The sequence below is a fragment of the Plectropomus leopardus genome, chromosome 21, assembly GCF_008729295.1.
Source record: "Plectropomus leopardus isolate mb chromosome 21, YSFRI_Pleo_2.0, whole genome shotgun sequence".
Classification (NCBI taxonomy): Eukaryota; Metazoa; Chordata; class Actinopteri; order Perciformes; family Serranidae; genus Plectropomus; species Plectropomus leopardus.
Window position 1 is genome coordinate 8,069,584 of NC_056483.1, and position 18,059 is coordinate 8,087,642.

The window sequence follows — 18,059 nt, forward strand, 5'->3', positions numbered from 1 at the left end:
ATGTCATATTTTGACATTTTTGCCTTACTATAGCCTTGCCTTTTTGGTCATTTTCAACATGCATTTTTTATGTGTTTTTGGTCCGTTTTTGCAACAAAATATGCTATGGCGTGTCTCTGCACGCTATTTTATGCTGTTTTAAAGGTGTTTTCAGCATTTTTTTGGGACATGTCATATTTTGACATTTTTGCCTTACTATAGCCTTGCCTTTTTGGTCATTTTTTCAACATGCATTTTTATGGTGTTTTTGGTCGTTTTTGCAACAAATTATATGCTATGGCGTGTCTTTGCACGCTATTTTATGCTGTTTTAAGGTGTTTTCAGCTGTTTTTTGGGACATGTCATATTTTGACATTTTTGCCTTACTATAGCCTTGCCTTTTTTTGGTCATTTTTTCAACATGCATTTTTTATGGTGTTTTTGGTTGTTTTTTGCAACAAATTCAATGCTATGCTATGGCGTGTCTCTGCTGCTGCTATTTTATGCTGTTTTAAGGTGTTTTCAAGCTGTTTTTGGGACATGTCATATTTTGACATTTTTGCCTTACTATAGCCTTGCCTTTTTGGTCATTTTTTTCAACATGCATTTTTTGGTGTTTTTGGTCCATTTTTGCAACAAATTATGCTATGGCGTGTCTTTGCATGCTATTTTATGCTGTTTTAAGGTGTTTTCAGCTGTTTTTTGGGACATGTCATATTTTGACATTTTTGCCTTACTATAGCCTTGCCTTTTTTGGTCATTTTTTTCAACATGCAATTTTATGTGTTTTTTTGGTCGTTTTTTGCAACAAATTATGCTATGCGTATGGCGTGTCTTTGCATGCTATTTTATGCTGTTTTAAGGTGTGTTTTCAGCTTTTTTTTTTGGGACATGTCATATTTTGACATTTTTGCCTTACTATAGCCTTGCCTTTTTTGGTCATTTTTTTCAACATGCTATTTTATGGTGTTTTTGGCCGTTTTTGCAACAAATTATGCTATGGCGTGTCTCTGCACGCTATTTTTAATGCTGTTTTAAGGTGTTTTCAGCTGTTTTTGGGACATGTCATATTTTGACATTTTTGCCTTACTATAGCCTTGCCTTTTTTTTTGGTCATTTTTTTCAACATGCGATTTTATTATGTGTTTTTTGGCCGTTTTTGCAAAACAAATTATGCTATGTGGCATGTCTCTGCAGCTATTTTTGCTGCTGTTTTGAGGTGTTTTTAGCTGTTTTTGGGACATGTCATATTTTGACATTTTTGCCATACTATAGCCTTGCCTTTTTGGTCATTTTTTCAACATGCATTTTTATGTTTTTTGGCCGTTTTTTTGCAACGTTTTATGCTATGGCGTGTCTCTGCACGCTATTTTTATGCTGTTTTAAGGTGTTTCAAGCCTTTTTTTGGGACATGTCATATTTTGACATTTTTGCCTTACTATAGCCTTGCCTTTTTTTGGTCATTTTTTTTCAACATGCAATTTTTATGTGTTTTTGGACGTTTTTTGCAAAAATTATGCTATGGCGTGTCTCTGCACGCTATTTTATGCTGTTTTAAAGGTGTTTTCAGCTGTTTTTTGGGACATGTCATATTTTTGACATTTTTGCCTTACTATAGCCTTGCCTTTTTGGTCATTTTTTTCAACATGCAATTTTATGATGTTTTTGGACGTTTTTGCAACAAATTTATGCTGTGGTGTGTCTCTGCACGCTATTTTATGCTGTTTAAAGGTGTTTTCAGCAATTTTTGGGACATGTCATATTTTTGACATTTTTGCCTTACTATAGCCTTGCCTTTTTTGGTCATTTTTTTCAACATGCAATTTTATGGTGTTTTTGGTCGTTTTGAAAACAACAAATTATGCTGTGGCGTGTCTTTTGCATGCTATTTTATGCTGAAAAAACCATAAAAAGGTGTTTTTAAAGCAGTTTTTGGACATGTCATATTTTGACATTTTTGCCTTACTATAGCCTTGCTTTTTTGGTCATTTTTTCAACATGCTATTTTTATGGTGTTTTTGGTTGTGTTTTTTTGCAACAAATATGCTATGGCGTGTCTCTGGCACGCTATTTTATGCTGTTTTAAAAGTGTTTTCAAGCTTTTTTGGGACATGTCATATTTTGACATTTTTGCCTTACTATAGCCTTGCCTTTTTGGTCATTTTTTCAACATGCTATTTTATGATGTTTTTGGACGTTTTTGCAAAAACAAATTATGCTGTGGCGTGTCTCTGCACGCGCTATAAAATGCATTTTTAAAGGTGTTTTCAGCAGCTTTTTTTGGACATGTCATATTTTTGACATTTTTGCCTTACTATAGCCTTTTGCCTTTTTGGTCATTTTTTCAACATGCAAATTTTAATGGTGTTTTTTAGTTTTGGCAAAAAACAAATTATGCTGTGGCGTGTGTCTTTGCATGCTATTTTATGCAAAAAGGTGTTTTTCAGCAGTTTTTGGGACATGTCATATTTTGACATTTTTGCCTTACTATAGCCTTGCCTTTTTGGTCATTTTTTCAACATGCTATTTTATGGTGTTTTTTGCCGTTTTTGCAACAAAATTATGCTGTGGCATGTCTCTGCACACGCTATTTAATGCTGTTTAAAGGTGTTTCAAGCCTTTTTTGGGACATGTCATATTTTGACATTTTTGCCTTACTATAGCCTTGCCTTTTTGGTCATTTTTTCAACATGCAATTTTATGGTGTTTTTGGCCATTTTTTGCAAAATTTATGCAAAAAATGGCGTGTCTCTGCACGCTATTTTATGCTGTTTTAAGGTGTTTTTAGCAATTTTTTTGAAAACATGTCATATTTTGACATTTTTGCCTTACTATAGCCTTGCCTTTTTGGTCATAGATTTTTTCAACATGCATTTTATGTGTTTTTCATGGCATTTTTTGCAACAAAATATGCGGTGGCTGTAGTATGGCACGCTATTTTATGCTGTCCAAAATGATGTTTGAAAAGCTCTTTTTGGGACATGTCATATTTTGACATTTTTGCCATACTATAGCCTTGCCTTTTTTGGTCATTTTTTAAACTGCAATTCAAATGCATGACCATGTCCCAAAAAAACGGTATTTGTCTTATGGCGTTTTTGCACGCAATTTTGCAAAAAATGCTGTTGTGCATGTTTTGACCGTGGTTTTTGCAATGTCAAAATATGACATTTTTGCCAAAAAAGCCTTGCTTTTATGGTATTTTTTCAACATGCATATTATTGTTGTTTTTGGCTGTTTTTTTTGCAAAAAATGCTATGGCGTGTCTCGGCATGGTATTTTTTGAAAAAATGACCAAAAAAAGGGTTTTTTTAAAACATTTTTGGCAAAAATGTCATATTTATGACATTTTTCCCATACCAGCCTTCAGTCAAGTCATTTTTTCAAAAGTGCAATTTATGGTGTTTTTTATTCAAAACTATGCGAGTTTGCACGCATTATCACAGCAATAAGGTGTTTTTAGAAACATGACCAACGTCATTTTTACAATAATGATAGGTGTGAAAAAAATGCACCTATGAAATATTGTGGGCTTGAAGGCAAAAATGTCATGCAAATATTGATAGGGAGGTGTCCAAAAACATGGTCATGGCATCGGCGCAAAACCAGGAAAAAGACCACGATCAGGGTGAGCAGAGGGTATTTTCAGTGCAGCCACAGCAAAAAAGCACAACCAAAGGCAGGGTCACAGATCCAGCACAGATATCACCAAAATCAGCACAGCCAGGTTTGCGGCCAAATCCTGAAAAGCTAGGAAAAAGGAAGGCAGGAATGCTCCTATAGGCAAAAATGTCAAAATAGCATGTCCAAAAAACAGTTCAAAAACAGCATTTTTGACATTTTTTTTGCATAAAAGCCTTGCACCTTTTTTGGTCGCATTGTTGAAAAAAATGCTAAGTAAGGCAAGGCTATAAATGTGCAAAAATGTCAAAATATGACATGTCCAAAAAAAGCTGCTTAAAACACCTTAAAACAGCATAAAATAGTGTGCAGAGACACTGGCCACAGAATAGAATTTGTTGCAAAAACGCCAAAAACACCATAAAATCACATGTTGAAAAAATGACCAAAAAGGCAAGGCTATAGTATGGCAAAAATGTCAAAATATGACATGTCCAAAAAAGAGCTTGAAAACACCTTAAAACAGCATAAAATAGTGTGCAGAGACTTGCCACATAGCATAATTTTTGAATTTGTTGCAAAAATGGCCAAAAAACACCATAAAATTGCATTTTGAAAAAAATGACCGAACCAAAAAGGCAAGGCTATAGTAAGGCAAAAATGTCAAAATATGACATGTCCCAAAAAAGAGCTTGAAAAAATACCTAAAAAACAGCATAAAATAGCGTGCAGAGACATGCCCACAGCATAATTTTTGCAAAAAAAACGACCCAAAAACACCATAAAAATCGCATGTTGAAAAAAAAATGACCGAAAAGGCAAGGCTATAGTAAGGCAAAAATGTCAAAATATGACATGTCCCAAAAACAGCTTGAAAACACCTTAAAACAGCATAAATTAGTGTGCAGAGACACGCCACAGCATAATTTGTTTCAAAAATGGCCAAAAACACCATAAAATGCATGTTGAAAAAATGACCAAAAAGGCAAGGCTATAGTAAGGCAAAAATGTCAAAATATGACATGTTCCAAAAAGAGCTTGAAAACACCTTAAAACAGCATAAAATAGTGTGCAGAGAGACACGCCACAGCATATTTTTGTTGCAAAAATGCCAAAAACACCATAAAAATTGCATGTTGAAAAAATGACCAAAAAGGCAAGGCTATAGTAAGGCAAAAATGTCAAAATATGACATGTCCCAAAAAGGGCTTGAAACACCTTAAAACAGCATAAAATAGTGTGCAGAGACACCATCACAGCATAATTGAATTTTCAAAAATTGGCCAAAAACACCATAAAATTGCATGTTGAAAAAATGAAAAAAAGGCAAGGCTATAGTAAGGCAAAAATGTCAAAATATGACATGTCCCAAAAAGAGCTGAAAACACCTTAAAACAGCATAAAATAGCGTGCAGAGACTTGCCACAGCATATGATTTTTGCAAAAAAAAAAATGCAAAACACCATAAAATCGCATGTTGAAAAAATGACCAAAAAGGCAAGGCTATAGTAAGGCAAAAATGTCAAAAATATGACATGTCCCAAAAAAATGCTTAAAACAGCTCAAAAATGCATAAAAATAGTGTGCAGAGACACGCCACAGCATAATTTGTTTTCAAAAATTGGCCAAAAACACCATAAAATAGCATGTGAAAAAATGACCAAAAAGGCAAGGCTATAGTAAGGCAAAAATGTCAAAATATGACATGTCCAAAAAAAGAGCTTGAAAAACACATTTAAAACAGCATAAAATAGTGTGCAGAGACTTGCCACAGCATAATTTTTGCAAAAAATGGCCAAAAACACCATAAAATTGCATTTTGAAAAAAATGACCAAAAAAGGCAAGGCTATAGTAAGGCAAAAATGTCAAAATGACATGTCCCAAAAAAGAGCTTGAAACACCTTAAAAACAGCATAAAATAGCGTGCAGAGACACGCCACAGCATAATTTTTGCAAAAAAATGGTCCAAAAACACCCATAAAATCGCATGTTGAAAAAATGACCAAAAAAAAGGCAAGGCTATAGTAAGGCAAAAATGTCAAAATACACATGTCCAAAAAAGAGCTTGAAAACACCTTAAAACAGCATAAAATAGTGTGCAGAGACACGCCACAGCATAATTTGTTGCAAAAACGGCCAAAAAACACCATAAAATGCATGTTGAAAAAATAACCGAAAAGGCAAGGCTATAGTAAGGCAAAAATGTCAAAATATGACATGTCCCAAAAAGAGCTGAAAACACCTTAAAACAGCATAAAATAGCGTGTGCAGAGACACGCCACAGCATAATTTGTTGCAAAAAAAGGCCAAAAACACCATAAAATGCATGTTGAAAAAAATGACCAAAAAAGGCAAGGCTATAGTAAGGCAAAAATGTCAAAATATGACATGTCCAAAAAAACAGCTTGAAAAACACTTAAAACAGCATAAAATAGCGTGTGCAGAAACACGCCATAGCATAATTTTTGCAAAAATGGCCAAAAACACCATAAAATTGCATGTTGAAAAAATGACAAAAAAAAGGCAAGGCTATAGTATGGCAAAAATGTCAAAATATGACATGTCCCAAAAAGAGCTGAAAAACACCTTAAAACAGCATAAAATAGCGTGCAGAGACACTTGCCACAGCATAATTTCTTGCAAAAAAAACTGCCAAAAACACCATAAAATCGCATGTTGAAAAAATGACAAAAAGGCAAGGCTATAGTAAGGCAAAAATGTCAAAATATGACATGTCCAAAAAAAATGCTTAAAACAGCACAAAAATGCATAAAATAGCGTGTGCAGAGACACGCCACAGCATAATTTGTTTTCAAAAATGGCCAAAAAACACCATAAAATTGCATGTTGAAAAAAATGACCGAAAAGGCAAGGCTATAGTAAGGCAAAAATGTCAAAATATGACATGTCCCAAAAAGGGCTTGAAAACACCTAAAAACAGCATAAAATAGTGTGCAAAACACGCCACAGCATAATTTGTTTTCAAAATGGCCAAAAACACCATAAAATTGCATGTTGAAAAAATGACCAAAAAGGCAAGGCTATAGTAAGGCAAAAATGTCAAAAATAAGACATGTCCCAAAAAGAGCTTGAAAAACACCTTAAAACAGCATAAAATAGTGTGCAGAGACACGCCACAGCATAGATTTGTTTGCAAAAACGGCAAAAACACAATAAAAATGCATGTTGAAAAAATGACCAAAAAGGCAAGGCTATAGTAAGGCAAAAATGTCAAAATATGACATGTCCCAAAAAGAGCTGAAAACACCTTAAAACAGCATAAAATAGTGTGCAGAGACACTTGCCACAGCATAATTTGTTGCAAAAAACTGCAAAAACACCATAAAATCGCATGTTGAAAAAATGACCAAAAAGGCAAGGCTATAGTAAGGCAAAAATGTCAAAATATGACATGTCCCAAAAAAATGCTTAAAACACACAAAAATGCATAAAATAGTGTGCAGAGACACGCCACAGCATAATAATTGTTTGCAAAAATTGGCCAAAAACACCATAAAAAATGCATGTTGAAAAAATGACCAAAAAAAGGCAAGGCTATAGTAAGGCAAAAATGTCAAAATATGACATGTCCCAAAAAGGGCTTAAAACACCTTAAAACAGCATAAAATAGTGTGCAGAACACGCCACAGCATAATTTGTTGCAAAAATGGCCAAAAACACCATAAAATTGCATGTTGAAAAAAATGACAAAAAAGGCAAGGCTATAGTATGGCAAAAATGTCAAAATATGACATGTCCCAAAAAAGAGCTTAAAAACACCTTAAAACAGCATAAAATCGTGTGCAGAGACACGCCACAGCATAATTTGTTGCAAAAACGGCTAAAAACACAATAAAAATGCATGTTGAAAAAATGACCAAAAAGGCAAGGCTATAGTAAGGCAAAAATGTCAAAATATGACATGTCCAAAAAAGAGTTTGAAACACCTTAAAACAGCATAAAATTGTGTGCAGAAACTTGCCACAGAATAATTTGTTGCAAAAAACTGCAAAAACACCATAAAATCGCATTTTGAAAAAAATGACCAAAAAGGCAAGGCTATAGTAAGGCAAAAATGTCAAAATATGACATGTCCCAAAAAGAGCTTGAAAACACCTTAAAACAGCATAAAATAGCGTGCAGAGACACGCCATAGCATAATTTTTGCAAAAAAAAAAAACGTCCAAAAAAACCATCAATCGCATGTTGAAAAAATGACCAAAAAGGCAAGGCTATAGTATGGCAAAAATGTAAAAATATGACATGTCCCAAAAAGAGCTTGAAAAACACCTTAAAACAGCATAAAATAGTGTGCAGAGACACGCCACAGCATAATTTGTTGCAAAAATGGCCAAAAAAACACCATAAAATCGCATGTTGAAAAAAAATGACCAAAAAGGCAAGGCTATAGTAAGGCAAAAATGTCAAAATATGACATGTCCCAAAAAAAGCTTAAAACACCACAAAAAGCATAAAAATAGTGTGCAGAGACACGCCACAGCATAATTTTTTTCAAAATTGGCCAAAAACACCATAAAATTGCATGTTGAAAAAATGACCGAAAAGGCAAGGCTATAGTATGGCAAAAATGTCAAAATATGACATGTCCCAAAAAGAGATTGAAACACCTTAAAACAGCATAAAATAGTGTGCAGAGACACGCCACAGCATAATTTGTTTGCAAAATGGCCAAAAACACCATAAAATCGCATGTTGAAAAAAATGACCAAAAAGGCAAGGCTATAGTAAGGCAAAAATGTCAAAATATGACATGTCCAAAAAAAAGAGCTTAAAAACACCACAAAACAGCATAAAATAGTGTGCAGAGACACGCCACAGCATAATTTGTTTTCAAATTGGCCAAAAACACCATAAAATGCATGTTGAAAAAATGACCGAAAAGGCAAGGCTATAGTAAGGCAAAAATGTCAAAATATGACATGTCCCCAAAAAGAGCTTGAAAACATCTAAAAACAGCATAAAATAGTGTGCAGAGACTTGCCACAGCATAATTTGTTGCAAAAACAGCAGGAAACACCATAAAAATCGCATGTTGAAAAAATGACCGAAAAGGCAAGGCTATAGTAAGGCAAAAATGTCAAAATATGACATGTCCCAAAAAGAGCTTGAAAACACCTTAAAACAGCATAAAATAGCGTGCAGAGACATGCCACAGCATAAATTTTTGTTTGCAAAAAAACGTCCAAAAACACCATAAAATCGCATGTTGAAAAAATGACCAAAAAGGCAAGGCTATAGTAAGGCAAAAATGTCAAAATATGACATGTCCCAAAAAAATGCTTAAAACACCTTAAACAGCATAAAATAGCGTGCAAAGACACGCCACAGCATAATTTGTTGCAAAAATGGCCAAAAAACACCATAAAATCGCATGTTAAAAAAATGACCAAAAAAGGCAAGGCTATAGTAAGGCAAAAAGTCAAAATATGACATGTCCAAAAAGAGCTTAAAACACCTTAAAACATGCATGAAATAGCGTGCAGAAACACGCCACAGCATATTTGTTTGCAAAAACAGCCAAAAATACCATAAAAACCACATGTTGAAAAAATGACTGAAAAGGCAAGGCTATAGTAAGGCAAAAATGTCAAAATATGACATGTCCCAAAAACCTGCATAAAACACCTTAAAAATGCATGAAAATAGCATGCAGAGACACGCCACAGCATAATTTGTTGCAAAAAAAAAAAAAAAAACACCCTAAAATTGCATGTTGAAAAAATGACCGAAAAGGCAAGGCTATAGTAAGGCAAAAATGTCAAAATATGACATCCAAAAAAGAGCTTAAAACACCCTAAAACAGCATAAAATAGCATGCAGAGACACGCCACAGCATAATTTGTTTCCAAAAACGGCCAAAAACACCATAAAAATCACATGTTGAAAAAATGACCGAAAAGGCAAGGCTATAGTAAGGCAAAAATGTCAAAATAAGACTGTCCCAAAAAGAGCTTGAAAACACCTTAAAACAGCATAAAATAGTGTGCAGAGAAACGCCACAGAATAATTTGTTGCAAAAACAGCAAAAAACACCATAAAATCACATGTTGAAAAAAATAACCGAAAAGGCAAGGCTATAGTAAGGCAAAAATGTCAAAATATGACATGTCCAAAAAGAGCTTGAAATACCTTAAAACAGCATAAAATAGCGTGCAGAGACATGCCACAGCATAATTTGTTTCCAAAAATTGGCCAAAAAAAAGACCATAAAATAGCATGTTAAAAAAATGACCGAAAAGGCAAGGCTATAGTAAGGCAAAAATGTCAAAATATGACATGTCCAAAAAAATGCTTAAAACACCTTAAAGAAGCATAAAATAGCGTGCAAGACACGCCACAGCATAATTTGTTGCAAAAAAATGGCCAAAAACACCATAAAATTGCATGTTTAAAAAAATGACCAAAAAGGCAAAAAGGCAAAAAAAAATTTGACATGTCTCAAAAAGAGCTTAAAAACACCTTAAAAAATGCACAAAATAGCGTGCAGAAACACGCCACAGCATAATTTGTTGCAAAAACAGCAAAAAAAAAACACAAACCTAAAATCTCATGTTGAAAAATTGACCGAAAAGGCAAGGCTATAGTAAGGCAAAAATGTCAAAATATGAACGTCCCAGAAACTGCTGAAAACATCTTAAAACGGCATAAAATAGCGTGCAGAGACTTGCCACAGCATAATTTGTTGCAAAAACGGCCAAAAACACCATAAAATCGCATTTTGAAAAAATGACCAAAAAGGCAAGGCTATAGTAAGGCAAAAATGTCAAAATATGACATGTCCCAAAAAGAGCTTGAAACACCTTAAAACAGCATAAAATAGTGTGCAGAGACACGCCACAGCAGAATAATTTGTTGCAAAAACAACCATAAAACACCATGAAATCGCATGTTGAAAAAATGAGCGAAAAGGCAAGGCTATAGTAAGGCAAAAATGTCAAAATATGACATGTCCCAAAAAAGGCTTGAAACACCTTACCTTAAAACAGCATAAAATAGTGTGCAGAGACACGCCACAGCATAATTTGTTTCCAAAACGGCCAAAAACACCATAAAATCGCATTTGCTATATTATGATGCTTTTGGATGTTTCATCATTATACTTTACTATGACCTATCTCAACAAGCTACAGTATGTCATTTTGTTTTTTTGACATGTCAATATTTTACTTTTTATAACATACTATACTATGTCATTTTCAGCCATTTTTGACATGCTTTATTATGATGTTTTTGGCCCTACCGGCCATACTATATCGTTTTCAGATGTTTCTTTGACATGTTAAAATTTGACATTTTTCGACATACTATACTATGACATTTCCAGCCATTTTTTCAAAATGCTATATTACGATAGATTTTTTTACGTTTGTTTAACATAATATACCATGACGTGTCTCAACAAGCTATACTCTGTCATTTTCAGCCGTTTTTTCGACTTGTCAAAATTTGACTTTTTTCAACATGTCCTTTTTAGCGATTTTTTTCAAAATACTATATTATGACTTTTTTGGCCATTTCTTGAACATTCTATACTGTGACTTACAGACATATTTTCAGCACTATACTATGAGCATATTGTCCAAAATGATGAAAAAAGGATCATAGGATAGTTTGTCATCTGAAATGATGAAAAAAAGTCAAAGTATGGTATGTTGACCGAAATGATGAAAAACGTTGTAGTCAAAAATCATGAAAAATGTGATAGTATAGTATGTAGACAAAAATAATGCAAAAAGTGTCATAGTATAGTATGTTGTACGAAATCATGGAAAAACGTCACAGTGTAGTATGTCGACCAAAATCAAGAAAAACGTCATGGTATAGTATGTTATCTAAAATGATAACACAAAACGTCATAGTATAGTATGGTGACCAAAATGATGAAAAAGTCATTTTGGTATTTCTATGACTTTTTTTAAATTATTTCAGACGACATATTATACTAGGACTTTCACTATTTCGGAAGACATACTATTATGATGTGTATTCACGATTTTAGACAATATACTAGCTAGGAATCAGCTACTTTGTAAAATATGCTCTGAAAAGGAATAAATGTTCCTATATTTTTACACATTCATCTCATATTATGTCTCACAGTAACTTAGTTCTGTGTGGAGTTCCATTATTGTAGTTGGAGGTGCAAGTCTATCCGCTCTCTTAAACCAACTTTATTAACCTTACAACAAAAACACTTGCTATGCTGTTTCTTCTCTCCTAATCTGCTGAGTGCACTCTTGGTAAAATCTCAGTCCAATTTAGCTGCACCTAAATCCCTGTCTGACAGCTGTTCCAAAATAAAGCACACCCAGGTGGCTTTTTGTCTCACTCTGTATGTCCTGTTTCTACCTCTTTTCAATGTCTTGTGATAGCCAAATCGTTCTCCAAAATTGTTTTAAAAAATCTTCTTGCATCAAGGTTTTTTGACCCAAGGTTGTTTTTATATTCACTGAAAATCTTAAATCCTTGAGTGCAACAAAAGCTCTCTTACAAGTGGATGAGTAACAAATTCTCTCGGCAATGACAACTGTTCAAAGCTTGTTTGATATACAAGGGATTTATGAGCAATTTCTGCACCAAATCAACTAAGTACTGTCAGTAAAAAAACCAAAAAAATTTAAAAAAAAAAAACATCTGTGTTTCAGGGCTTGTTTGAGTTAACACAAGCAGTTATACATGCAATTACATTTATTCATTTCTACAGCACTATACGTTTGTTGCGATCATGACCTCCTGTTTTAACGACTGCAACACTTTTTGATTATAATAACAATAAAGAGGCTATTACACACTGACAAACATTGATCTGGTTCAACAATAAGCCAATATACTGCTTTTATGTGCAATATGACTAAAATGTGTATGATTGAAATTGTGACAGATAACAAACTTTGTGTTATAATAAAACAGTTTCCCCAAAACAGCCTACATTTTTTTAATTTTGTGCATTTTATCAATATTATTTATTTATTTATTCATTTTAATTCACATAACACAAATTTAAAATGGTTTGCAATGTTCTGGGTTTATTGCTGGCTTTTGCGTATAGACATTTACAGTTAACATAATTTCTCTCCATGTGGTGAGAATTGCTGATAGGTGCTGTGCTTTATTCGGGTGCGTGTGGGTGATTTTTCCTTTAAAAGGAAGCAGACAGCGGCTGACAGGGAGCTTGACAGTGAGCTGTCGCCCTGCTCTTCACTCCTCAGGAGGTAGATGTTCTCAGAGTGGAAGTCAATAGGAGGATTTCGCTTTTTTTTTTTTTTTTCACTCAGTCAGAAACAGTTGTGTAATGACTGCGGAAGGAGGAGGAGGGCTGTAAAAAGTAAGGCAATGGAGGGAGATGGGCCACTGCCTCGACACTGTTTAATTAAACCCTTAGAGACTACTTGCTGCATGGGAACAAGGGCCAAATGAGTTGCTGGGTCATGTGCATTCGTTCTGCCACATGAATAATACAAAACACTGCAGGCTCATTCAAAATAATCTGAGAATACTGCTCCTTCCAGGGCTCTGCCCATGTGACAGGAAAATCCAGGGAGTTTTGTCCCTGCTTCTGTTCAATTACTGTGCTCAGGAGAGCAGTCGGTAAAGAACATATACAACAGGAAATGGACACTGACTGCAACTTGATTGACTTGGTAAGGACGACAAAAATTAAATACAAGATTATTAAGTATTGGATGTGTTTGATAATTATGTGTTTTTTATGTTGTGTTAAAAATATGTGCAATTAATCAAGAAATTTTAGTATGGGGGAAATTTGATTAACACTGATGTAATCAATATTTTTTTATTAACAATGGATAAAACTTGAAAGGGGGCAATCAGAATAATGAATCTGCAAAGAATTATCAAAAGACTTGCAGTTCCCCTAAACTCCTTAGAGCATTTCATTGTCTTTCAGATCAATGTTTTGATTTTATGGCCTGCAAGTTTAATGTATTTAAAAAGTAGACTAATGCACCAGAATGTCATACATATTCTAGATAATCATGTACACATAAGGACATAGATTGGGGACATGCATGGGTCAAACATGCACAGGACTTTCAACAAAGAGGCCAGTGTTTATCCAAGTCAAGTGAATTTATTTCGAGGTAAGTAATCCTAAACCTAACCTAACTTTACTTTCCTAAATCTAACCACGATAACTTAACAGTAAGTGCATAACATGACAAGGCACAACGATGTTTATTTTCCCAAATGTAACCTTGTAGCTTTACTTTTCTAAATCTAAAGTAATCAACTTTCAACAATCAACTGTGCACCCAACCATGTTTCTTTTCCTAAACCCTATCTATGCAACTTTACTTTCCTAACCTTCAAAACTTTACAACTTTACATTGAGTATGTAACATGATGATCTCACCCATGTTTCTTTTCCTAAACCCGTGAGTATTGGCCTGACTCATATATCAGTCAAATTTTCTACAGATGTCACTGCAAATTCTAAGATATATGAAATGTCAAAAGCACATAAGGTGTCTGGAGATTTAGCTCAGTGAGTTAATCAGGTGGTTAATGTGCCAAAGGTTAATGGTTCAAGTCTCATCTGGAACATTTGGCATAAATAAAATAAAATATTGGCTGATATACTGTGTGTGTCTTCTCTGCTGATATAAGTCTTTGATGGCATACCTTGCAACTAACACTTAAAACAGTTATTGGCCTGACCCATATGTCAGTCAAGTTTTTGACAGATGTCTCTGCCAATACTGAGTCAAATGGAACATCGAAAGCAAGTAAAGTGTCTGGAGTGTTGGCTCAGTGGCTAAACTAAGTGGTTAGTATGCCAGAGGTTGATGGTTCAAGTCTCACTTTGGACACTTGTCTTTTATGGCATAAATAAAATAAAATATCAGCTGATATATGTGTCTGCTCTGCTGATATAGGTCATCCATGGTGTACCTTGCAACGAACACTTAAAACAGTTTAAAAAACACACAGTTGTCTCCAGAATTCTCATATACTGAATACTGATATTACCCGCCAAGGACTTAGTTGATTATCAACCCAACTCACATATATGTCAAGTTTTTAACAGATTTCACTGCCGATACTGAGCTAAATAGAACAGCAAAAGCACAGAAAGTGTCTGGAGGTTTGGCTCAGTGGGTAAACCAAGTGGTTAGTGTGCCGGAGGTTGCTGGTTCAAGTCTTATCTGGGACAGGTGATGTTTGATTATTAACCTGACTGATATATCAGTTGAGTTTTTGACAGACGTCACTGCCGATACTGAATTTTGCCTTTCAACACCATATGACCCTTATATCAACAGAGCAAACAGATATACCAATCAATATTTTATTTTATTTATGCCATACAATATCATTTAGCTGTAGACACTGACTGTGATATTGCAGACAAGTTAAGCACATAAATTTAAGGAGTATATCGATTTGACCGATAAATCAAGTGGAGTGGTCACGAAACAGGTAAAACCAGTATCAGCAGTGACGTCTGTCAAAAACAAGGAATATCGGCCTGATTCATATATGAGTCAGGTTTTCGACAGGCGTCACTACTGATACAGGTTTTACCTGTTTTTGGACAACTTCACATGATTCATCAGTCAAAAAGATATATCACTAATCTTTATGTGCCTAATTTGTCTGCAATATCATAATCAGTGTCTAATATGTATAAATCTAAAGCTAAATAATATTTTATGTCCCAGCTAAGACTTGAACCAGTAACCTCCAGCACACTAACCACCTGATTTAACCACTGAGCCAAACCTCCAGACACTGTGCAGGCTGTCGATGTTCCCTTTAACCCAGTATAGGTAGTGACTTATTTTGAATACTTGAGTGATCTATGAGTCAGGCCAACCAACATCAACAACATCAACTAAGTTCTTAGCAGGGAAAATCCGTATTCAGCACATTAATTCAGGAGACAATTGTTTGTTTTTTTAACTGTTTAACTGTGTCAAGTGTTGGTTGCAAGATATGCCATCAATGATTTACATCAGCAGTGCACACGCATATATCAGCAGAGATTTTATTGTATTTATGCTATAAAAGTCAAATGTTCCAAGCAAGACTTGAACCACCAACCTCTGGCACACTAAGCACCTGGTTTAACCACTGAGCCAAACCTCCAGACACTTTGCATGCTGTCAACGTTCCCTTCAACTCAGTTTAGGCAGTGACATCTGTCAAAAATTTGACACATATGTGAGTTGGGTTGATAATCAACTGGCAGAGAAAATCAGTATTCAGTACATGAGAATTCAGGAGACAATTGTGGGGTTTTTTTTAACTGTTTTAAGTGTTCATTGTAAGGTTGGCCATGGATGACCTATATCAGCAGAGCAGACAAATACATCAGCCGATATTTTATTTTATTTAAGCCATAAAAGTTAAATGTTCAAGGTGACACTTGAACCACCAACCTCTGACATGCTAACCACCTAATTTACTCACTGAGCCAAACCTCTAGACACTTCATGTGGTTTCAACATTCAATTTAGCTCAGTATTGGTGGTGACATCTGTCAAAAACTTGATTGATAACTTTCTAAACTTAACCTTTGTAACTTTACATTAAGTATGTAACTTTACGTTAAGTACATAACATGACAATCTAATTTTCCACGTTTTTTTTCCCCCTTAACCTAATTTCTGTAACTTTATTTTCCATAAGGTAAACTTCAAAATTTTATGTTAAGTAACATGATGATGGCGAACCGGGATTCCTTCCCTAAACCCGATTTCACTGGTAGAAGTGTTAATTTGTTGGGCGCTGACTCATTAGATATCATATTAACCATTCTATGTGCATTTTCATAAAATATTATATGGACCATTGTATAGAATACAATGAGAATACGTTGGTCTTTGGATAGAGACATGGTACAATCCCATATGAGATAACTAAAAGTTGACTCCTCACAAGGACTTGTTTTTCTTTAACCATTTATTTGTAGGAGTCCATTTTCAGACATTTCTACATTTCCACTTACTTAAAAACCAGCCAAGGACAAATCAGATGGCAGATATTGTATTTTGTTTTAGAAATCTTTTACAAAAGCACCCATGGAAGGTTAACATATTGCTGAATCCACTCTGTACGGAGAATCCTACCAAAAAAAATTAACAACTTCAAGAGGGTTTTGTAGCTGTTTTCTCTCTGTAAAGAGTGGATAATGTTGCTGCCAGAGTGCAACAGTCAATTTTCATGTGTGATTGAGGATTGAACAGAACAATTTTTCTGCCGTAATAAAACTCACTCTTAAATGCTTTTAGTTCTCTTTACTCTCACATTCCCCAGATGTCCCTCTCTCTCCTCGTCTCTGTTGAAAAAAAGGATTCACTGAATAGCTTGACCTTCACTTATTCTCACATGCAACACAGTATTACTGCAGTAATTTTCACGCTTATCACAAACAAGGCTGCTACTGTAATTCTCCTTCCCCCTGAACTCTTTGAAAACACTTTCTGAAAATGTGTGTGGTGTAAAAAGTGGAGAAGTCCAATCATCAGAGATTAATTAAAGTTCAGAAAGCTCACTGTACATCCACAGGGCCCACCCACAATAAATACAGCAATAGCAAAAGCTTAACTAATAATAAAAATGTATCTTGGACAAAACAAAACATTGAAGTGAAGTCTCTGCAGGCTACTGTCTGGCTGAGGCAAGAGTTATGCGCTGCACTGCTGCTGATAAACAAGAGGAGATTCGGCACAGCAGTGCTGATGTGTCTCCGATAAATTGCAACTATGAACCAATGCCATGTATGATTGATGGCACTTCTGCCAACAAATATATATATATAGGCCTATATATGTATAAATGTGTGGGTGTGTGTTTGGTTGGGGGTGTTTAAAAAAAGGTACCAAATCCTCCAAACCGAGGGAAGAGTCGAGGAGCTCTCTTCTTTTTGGACTCTGCCTCCTTTGGCCACAGTTTCTTCCTCTTTGTGTTCATGTGTCCTACAAAATAAAAGAACATAATTATTAAATATTCTGAGTTTCTTGTGCCATAAAGATCAGTAGCTGGACATTAATGATATCAACTTCAGGGATGGTAGGTTTATAAAGAATATCTCTCAATAAATAAAGTTATTTGCTTTCTTGCTGAATGGTACCTGAGAATATTTATACAGCTCTCACAATTGGAAGTGAAATATGATGATAGTGCCAGATGCCAATTGACTTAGTTTAGCATTAAAGCTGGGGTGAGCAGTTTATTTGGGGGTTATGGGCAAAAATCCCATATTTCAGCATATTGTAATTCAAGTGGTCTGAGTGAACACTATGTTTCTGCAATCTAGGCCGTGATTGGAGACTAATCACAGGTCATTTAGTAGACGTTCCTATTGCTGTTCTACTTATGTGCGTGAATATCCCTTCGGTGAAAGACCGATTCAAACAGCTGCAGATAAAGTTTCTATTCTGACATCAACTACAAGTACTTACACTGCAAAGCA

The 18,059-nt window shown here is 34.8% G+C and overlaps 1 protein-coding gene across 2 annotated transcripts in view; it reads right to left on the reverse strand.

The window, feature by feature from the left end:
• Positions 1–16,531: 16,531 nt before the first annotated feature.
• Positions 16,532–18,059, reverse strand: part of dnajb6b (DnaJ heat shock protein family (Hsp40) member B6b) — a 29,136-nt gene continuing 27,608 nt past the window's right edge. For both annotated transcript variants that reach the window (XM_042510342.1, XM_042510343.1), the window contains exon 10: positions 16,532–17,562. In XM_042510342.1, the coding sequence (XP_042366276.1) occupies positions 17,453–17,562 (110 nt within the window). In that variant the 3' untranslated portion in view covers positions 16,532–17,452. The remainder of the gene's footprint in view (positions 17,563–18,059) is intronic.